This window comes from Myotis brandtii, unplaced genomic scaffold (assembly GCF_000412655.1).
Source record: "Myotis brandtii unplaced genomic scaffold, ASM41265v1 scaffold5679, whole genome shotgun sequence".
NCBI classification, from domain to species: domain Eukaryota; kingdom Metazoa; phylum Chordata; class Mammalia; order Chiroptera; family Vespertilionidae; genus Myotis; species Myotis brandtii.
Genome location: NW_005370121.1, coordinates 16,467 through 24,769, shown reverse-complemented (window position 1 = coordinate 24,769; position 8,303 = coordinate 16,467). Strand labels below are relative to the sequence as shown.

The window sequence follows — 8,303 nt, the reverse complement described above, 5'->3', positions numbered from 1 at the left end:
GACTGTGTCAAGCAGCAAGGATGGACCGGCTTCCGGCAGGTATGTAAAAACTACATTCCAAATTCCAAGTACTAAGCAAATATTACCTATTAATTACTCCATGGAGTTCTTTTCATCTTGTCTTACCTCCCCAATGAGACCTTCAAAGTATGCACTATCTATCTATCTATCTATCTATCTATCTATCTATCTATCTATCTAAAAGCCTAAGCAACCGAATGACCGAACAACCGAACGACCAGTTGACTGGTCGCTATGATGCGCACTGACCACCAGGGGGCAGGCGCTCAACGCAGGAGCTGCCCCCTGGTGGTCAGTGCACTGCTTAGCTAACCGATGGGCGTCAGATGCAGGGCTCACGGCTGGTGAGCGTTGCTGCGGTGGTGTGAGCCTCTGGATCGGGACCGACTGGGCATCAGCACGCAGCAGGTGCAGCAGGGCTGGGATGAGCGGGAGCAGGAGTGGCAGGCAGTGTTGGACTGCCAGTTTTGCCCAATCCCCCCAGGCCACACCGAGGAACCCCACTGGTGTGTGAATCCGTGCACCAGGCCTCTAGTATTTTATACATTTTTATATAGCTAACACATTATTCAGCTCAAAACACTGGTTTCCTCAGCAATAACTATTAGAAAATATGGCGAGAAGATAATCTCATCAATAATGATTTTCTAAGTAAAGATGCAATATTGCCCCCTCTCCACCTCAAATAAAATAATTTTTCTAACCTTTATAAAACTCAACTAGAGAGTAAAATTGCAAGCAAAATCTTTGGCCAGAGGAATAAATCTTGCTCTAGTCCGAAGATTTTTAGAACATGTGGGCTGTGAACATGTCTTTATCAAAATTGATGGAGGTAACAGACTTAGAATACCCACCTATAAATGATGAAACTAATGAAAAGTTATAAGGTGAGTAAGTTCTGAAGATCTGATGTACAGCATGATAATTATAATTAGTAAATATTGTATTATATATACTTGAAAGCTGCTAAGAGAGAAAATCTTAAATATTTTCACCACAAAAAAGAAACAGTAATTATGTGACAGGATAGAGGTGTCAGCTAAAGCTATGGTGGTGATAATTTTGCAATATATGTGTGTATCAAATCTACACATTGTACATCTTAAACATACACAAGTTTAGATGTCAATCATCTCTCATAAAGCTGGAAAACCTTATTTTAAATATTTTTTTCATCAATTCTCCCCTGAGGATTTTTCCCCATTGATTTTTTAAAATCTTTATTGTTGAAAGTCCTCCATTGATTTTTAGTGTGAGTGGACAGGAGGAGGAGAGACAGAGAGAAAAACATCAATGTGTGAGAGACACATCAAGTGGTTGCCTCCCACACGGTCTCCAGCTTGGGCCAGGGACTGAGCCTGAAACAGATGTATGTGTCCTTGATTGGAATCCAACTCACGACCCTTCAGTCTCTGGGTCGAGACTGTAATCATTGAGCCAAATCAGCTAGGGCAAAATTGTATTTTTTTTCTTTTTTTCTTTTATTGTTTTATTGCTTAAAGTATTACAAAGAGTATTACATATATCTCCTTTTTTTCCCTGCCCTTGACAATCCCCTGGCCTCCCCTACCCCCCAATGTCTTATGTCCATTGGTTATGCTTATATGAATGCATACAAGTCCTTCAGTTGATCTCTTCCCCCCTTCCCTCCTTCCCCCCAACCCTCCCCGGCCTTCCCGCTGCAGTTTGACAATCTGTTTGAGGCAGCTCTGCCTCTGTATCTATTATTGTTCAAAAGTTTATAATGGTCTCTATTATCCATGAATGTGTGAGATCATGTGGTATTTTTCCTTCATTGACTGGCTTATTTCACTTAGCATAATGCTCTCCAGTTCCATCCATGCCGTTGCAAATGGTAAGAGTTCCTTCTTTTTTACAGCAGCATAGTATTCCATCGTGTAGATGTACCACAGTTTTCTAATCCATTCATCTACTGATGGGCACTTAGGCTGTTTCCAAATCTTAGCTATGGTGAATTGTGCTGCTATGAACATAGGGGTGCATAGATCCTTTCTGATTGGTGTTTCTGGTTTCTTGGGATATATTCCTAGAAGTGGGATCACAGGGTCAAATGGGAGTTCCATTTCCAGCTTTTTGAGGAAACTCCATACTGTCTTCCATAGTGGCTGCACCAGTCTGCATTCCCACCAGCAGTGCACAAGTAAAAGAAATCCATTTTTTTTTTTTTTTTTTTTGCTTAGACAGACTTTTTCTTCCCAGAATTCTGCCACCCATGACTGGCAGGGTTGAAGCAGAACCAGTAAGTTCCTTTAGGAAAGAGTTGGAGAATAGCTGACATAAGAGTGATGTTAAGTTCAGTGTATTTATTGGCTGTGAAGTCTATGGAGTTACACATCTTGCATTTGAGTTTTTGCTAGAGTAAATTATGCGAAAGAATAAAATTTTAGGTGTTTTAGCAGCTATTATTTTTGAGAGAGGTCATTTTATTTGCAACTGAATTCAATTTGCAACTGACATAATAAATATTATTTTCATTTTAAAGATGTGAAAATAGAGACTTAGATAGTTGATGCTGTTTAGATAGGTGAATTTTTTTTTGTTCTGGGATCAGACTTCTTAAGTTCAAATTTTGGGATTGGCTTTGAGACTTTGGCCAAGTTATTTATTTTCACTGAGCCATCTGTGAAATAGAAGTAATAGTACAACATGCATCATTGGCCTCTTACGAGAGCAGTATGCATTAGAAATATCATAGGGCTTAACTTATGGTCATGGTTCAATTAATGTTTATTATTTTTATTATGTCACAATTTTGTTTGTTTTTTCTTTTTTTTTCTGTTTTTTTATTTTTTATTTTTTTATTCTTTTTAAAAAAAATATTATAAGTATTACAAAGGGTATTACATATGTGTCCTTCCCCCCCCCTTGACAATCCCCTGCCCTCCCTTACCCCCCAGTGTCTTATGTCCATTAGTTATGCTTATATGCATGCATACAAGTCCTTCGGTTGATCTCTTACTCCCCTCCCTTCTGCCCCCCAACCCTCTCTGGCCTTCCCGCTGCAGTTTGACAATCAGTTTGAGGCAGCTCTGCCTCTGTATCTATTATTGTTCAAAAGTTTGTAATGGTCTTTATTATCCATGAATGAGTGAGATCATGTGGTATTTTTCCTTCATTGACTGGCTTATTTCACTTAGCATAATGCTCTCCAGTTCCATCCATGCTGTTGCAAATGGTAAGAATTCCTTCTTTTTTACAGCAGCATAGTATTCCATCATGTAGATGTACCACAGTTTTCTAATCCATTCATCTACTGATGGGCACTTAGGCTGTTTCCAGATCTTAGAAGATTGTATTTTTGACAGTTGCTCAAATAATATTTCTTATTCAGGTTTCTATCAATAATTCAAAGTCTTTATTTTTCAAATTATTTAATTTGGTGAAATTTACAAGTAATAATGTTTAATATTAATAAATTTAGATTATTGCTTAATTTATTAAAATATAATTATATATTTTTTAGTTTTGAAATATTTTAGCTATTTAATTTCATTAATTTAAAAAAATTATCACAATATATAACAACTCCAACCATGTCTTTTGCTTTTAAATTTCCCTAATCCATGATGTTATTTTAGACCTTATGCCACTCAATTGGTATTTTGTTTGCTTTGGATGAAGTCCTGCCTTGACCCTCTATAAAAAAATCTTATTTATCTTTAACATGCAGTTTTGGTAAATTTTCTTCCTTTCCCTGCAACCTCTACTATATATAGTTTTTTTAAAATGCCCTATTTTATTGACTTTACTGATGGCAGTTGGTTACAATACCATGCAACCTCTCAATGGGAAGACAGTATCACAAGAAGTTGTGAGTTAGCACTAGTGAGTTAACTAGTGGTGTGGTTTCAAGGTTGGTATTTTTAAAAGATAGGAAATAATTTTTCCCCATAGGCTAAGAGTTAAAAGTGTTTGATTCAAAACAATAAAGATGTCAAGTCTGAGAAATGTTGCTTTAATATCTTGAACAAAAGATCAGCCTTTTGTCTATGTCCTCAACATAATCTTACATTAGCAAAACCATCCATTGGGTGTCTCTCTTCCCATAAACTAAATGCAAGAAATAATGAAAAGTGCTTGGTCTTCAGCATCACCAGGATGCTGTTTGGGGTCCTGTCTTGAAAACAAATTAAAACAATGAATGAGTATGAAAATGTACCATATAGCCCAGCCGGTGTGGCTTAGTGGTTGAGCATTGACCTATGAACCAGGAGGTCATGGTTCCATTCCTAGTCAGGGCACATGCTCAGGTTGTGCGATCAATCCCCAGTGAAGGGCATGCAAGAGGCAGTCAATCAATGATTCTCTCTTATCTTTGATGTTTCTATATCTCTCCCTCCCTCTTACTCTCTGAAATCAATAAAAATATATTAAAATATATAGTTTTAATCAGCTTTCCACATGTGTTACTTCTTTTTTAAGTTTATTTTTCAATTACAGTTGATATTCAATATTATTTTATATTAGTTTCAGGTGTACAGCACAGTGGTTAGACAATCATTTGATTCAATTCTCCTGTTGCTGCACATTTCAGACCATGCTGTGATTTATCTGTGGACTCACCTGTATTCTCTTCCAGGCTGTGGAATTTTTGAGGACAGGGACTATTTACTATTCCTGGGATTCATTTCTATACGCCCAGGTCTTGCACATTGCCAGGTCCAGATAAACACGTAGCAAATACATATATTCATTCCATATCTGACACCTTACCTGCTCCTGAGGGCGGACAACCACTGTATTAAAATCAGGCCACTTGTCCACCAGAGCCTTCAGCTTGAACGGGTTTCCCTGGTTCATGTGGAAGATGGTCCCATAAACCTGCAGCATCACAAGAAAGTGGGAGGGTCAATGTACAGGGGTTGGTAAAAGTAGGTTTACGGTTGTTCATCTGGAAAAAGTCATGCAGGTTATGATTATTATAATAGCTTTATTAACTCTGTTTCATGTACTCACAACTATAAACCTACTTTTCCCACCCCTGTATTAGGAAAGAATGTTAAAGTAACTTGTTTGATCAGGACAGGTTTATTTCTATGAAATCATGGAATTTTATCATTGAAAGGTCTCTAATGAGTATTTCTGCCAAGCAATTTTAAGTTTTAGTGTTTTGTCTCAATAAATGTATCTTTTAGAAATATAATCACATTGTAAAATATTCAGACTAATAAAATTTATGAATAAAAATCATGAACTCTCCCATTGTAGAATTTAATACACATTTAATGTAATGTATGCCAATTATATCCCAATTTTTAAAAAAAGAGAAAAAACTTTTAATAGATTTCTTACTATTCATGCACATGCACAACAAATTTTGCAAAATTAAAAAAATCACATAGATGTGATATTGAAATGTTTTCTCCATTGGATAAATACATTCTAGTCATATTTCTTCTCCAATAAATAAAAATAATTTTAATGACTAAAGAGCATTCTATGACATGGATGAACAAACCTTATTTTTTTAAAACTTTTAATTTATTCACATGAAGTAGCAAAGAAAGTACAAAGAGGTTCCATAATATATCTCCCTTGCAAAGAGGTGATGTGAACTAAATGAGCTGTAGCATGAGTGAATTCCTGCCCAGCTGGCGTGGCTCGATGCTGACCTATGAACCAGGAGGTCATGGTTTGATTCCAGGTCATGGCACATGCCCTGGTTGCCAGCTCAGTCCCCAGTAAGGGGCATGCAGGAGGCAGCTGATAATGACTCTCATCATTGATGTTTCTATCTCTCTCTCCCTCTCCTGTCCTCTCTGAAATAAAAAATATATATATTTTAAAAATAGATGCCTAATAACAGCTCATTCTCTTTCCTACTCTGTCACAGGAAGATGCCACCCTTTGTTTCCCTGAGATTGTTCCAGTCTCACCTTTAAGGACTCAGGGAGGCTCTTCCTCAAGGATTTTTCTAGCATCTGCAGCATCTGTGGACCCTGCAAGTGGAGCATCCTGGCAGGTATTTTAGCCTAGAGGGAGGATCAACAAACAGCCAGGATGTAAAAATGCTGAATCCATAGGAACTAGATCCACACACCTTTACCTGAATCTTAGAAGGTAACAGATAAGTCTGCCCTCTTCTAAAGTAACTGCCTTAGGGGAAGAAAAAGTAGAGTCACTCTAGATTTCAAGCCTTACTCGGATGGAGACACAGCATAAAAGTTCCGAAGGAACTACCAGGGAGAAACAAGAGCAGCAGGTTCTATGCTAATGCCCACGACCTTCTTCAGTGCCCCCTATTGGTGTTACCCACACTGAAGTCCTCAGTAACACCAAGGAAGGAGATTGGCAGGAAGCACCTGGTTCTCCTTCTGAAAGTTTTGCCTTCACTTCTAACACTACCCTACATTTTCATTTAATACACATTTATTTTAACAAACATGTTACGTAAATATGCTAGTGCGTCTTTGGGGATCTGGTTGTAGTCAATGATTAGCCCAATGCCACCACTAGCAAACTCTGTAATCTCCAAAAAGTTACTTACCCTCTTGGTTCCATAATTTACTCATTAATCCTAATGAAAACAGACTCTACCTAGAAAATTATTGCCTCTTTCCCATCTGCAAGATGGTGGGTGAAGAAGCTGAGAGGCAAGATACTAAGGAGAAGAAACCCAGAGCCAAGAAGGCTGATACTGGTGACAAGATTAAGAAGGGTAACCCCTGCTCTAGCTGATTTGGCTCAGTGGATAGGGCATCAGCCTGTGAACTCAAGGATTCCGGGTTTGATTCCAGTCAAGAGCACATGCCCTGGTTGTGGACTCGATTCCCAGTAGGGGGTGTGTAGGAGGCAGTCAATCAATGACTCTCATTGATGTTTCTATCTTTCTCTCTCTCCCTCTCCCTTCCTCTCTGAAATTAATAAAAATATATTTTTTAAAAAAGAAAGGTAACCCCAAGGTCAAGATGAGTAAGAAGAGGAAGCCCCACTACAACCGAAACCCTATCCTGGTCAGAGGAATTGGCAAATATTCCTGGTCGGCTATATACTCCAGAAAGGCCATGTACAAGTGGAAGTATTCAGTAGCTAAATCCTTGATTGAAATGAAAAAGTTATTGCTACTGTCACAAAACCAGTTGGTAGTGACTAAAAAGGTGATACCCAAGTGCTTACACTTTGCAAAATCCCTAGATACTACCCCACTGAAGATGTGCCTCCAAAGCTGTTGAGCCACAACAAGGAGCCCTTTGGTCAGCATGTGAGAAAACTGTGGGCCAACATCACTCCCGGGACCATTCTATCATACTCCTGGGCACTACGGAGGCAAGAGAATGGTTTTCCTGAAGCAGCTGAGCAGGGGCCTTAATGTCTGCAACTCTGTGCCTTAATCATTAAGTTCCTCTGCATAGAACACACCAGAAATTCATCACTGCCACCTCTACCAAGACGGGAACCAGTGGTGTGAAAATCCCAAACATGTCACTGGTACTTATTTAGGAAGAAGGAGCAGCGCCAGCCCAGTCACCAGGAGGGTGAGCTCCTCAACACAGAGAAACAGAAATATGAGAGGACAGAGAAGTGGGAGGTTGATCAGAAAGCCATGGGTTTGCAACTTCTGCCAAAAATCAAAGGTGTTCCTCAGCTCCAGGCTACCTCCCCTCTGTGTTTGCTCTCCCCAGCTGCCTTTACCCTCACAAACTGGTGTCTGAAATTTCTTACAAAAACCAAACTGAACACCTAGTTGGTTTAGAAAGAAAAAGAAAATCATAGCGATGGTTAAATGAGTTAATATATATTAAGTGCATAGTAGAGTTTCTAGCATATAATAACTCAAAATTATTATTTTATTACTGTTATTATTAATATCATTACTGGCAGCTAACCACACAGTATTTCAGCTCAGCCCATTGGATTTTTTTTTTAAAGAAATGGGTGTAACTTTAACCTAGCCCACAGTGTGAGTGTTTTCAGTGTGAATAGTGTCCTGAGGATAACACCAACACTTACGTGAGAGACAGTTTGTGGAGATTAAATGAGTAATCCAGGCATTGGCACCAAGTGAGTAAAAAAGCCCAAAGGGAATTTCTTAGTAAGTGCCTGGCACAGAATAGAATTTATGTGTCATGATTATCGTCATTCCCTGACGGAAGCAGAGATAAGATTGTTTGATGTACTCAGCCCTTTAGTGCTGAGGCACTGGTTTCCCAGAACTCTGGCCAGGATGTTCTTTTCTTTCTTTCTTTCTTTCTTTCTTTCTTTCTTTCTTTCTTTCTTTCTTTCTTTCTTTCTTTCTTTCTTTCTTTCTTTCTTTCTTTCTT

At 38.6% G+C, this 8,303-nt stretch overlaps 1 protein-coding gene and 1 pseudogene across 5 annotated transcripts in view; one reads left to right on the top strand and one right to left on the bottom strand.

Annotated features, from left to right (window-relative positions):
* The window catches only part of LOC102246796 (glycine N-acyltransferase), a 19,683-nt gene that overhangs the window by 8,923 nt on the left and 2,457 nt on the right, over nt 1-8,303 (bottom strand). For 2 of the 5 annotated variants that reach the window (XM_005878610.2, XM_014549720.1), the window contains exons 2-3: nt 5,919-6,014; nt 4,756-4,863 (exon numbers count right to left, since the gene is read on the bottom strand). In XM_005878610.2, the coding sequence (XP_005878672.1) occupies nt 4,756-4,863; nt 5,919-5,996 (186 nt within the window). In that variant the 5' untranslated portion in view covers nt 5,997-6,014. Of the gene's footprint in view, nt 1-4,755; nt 4,864-5,918; nt 6,015-6,294; nt 6,370-8,303 lie in introns of those variants that run through there. The other 3 variants (XM_005878611.1, XM_005878612.2, XM_005878613.2) reach the window with 3 other exon arrangements.
* On the top strand, nt 6,613-7,755 carry LOC106728216 (annotated as a pseudogene).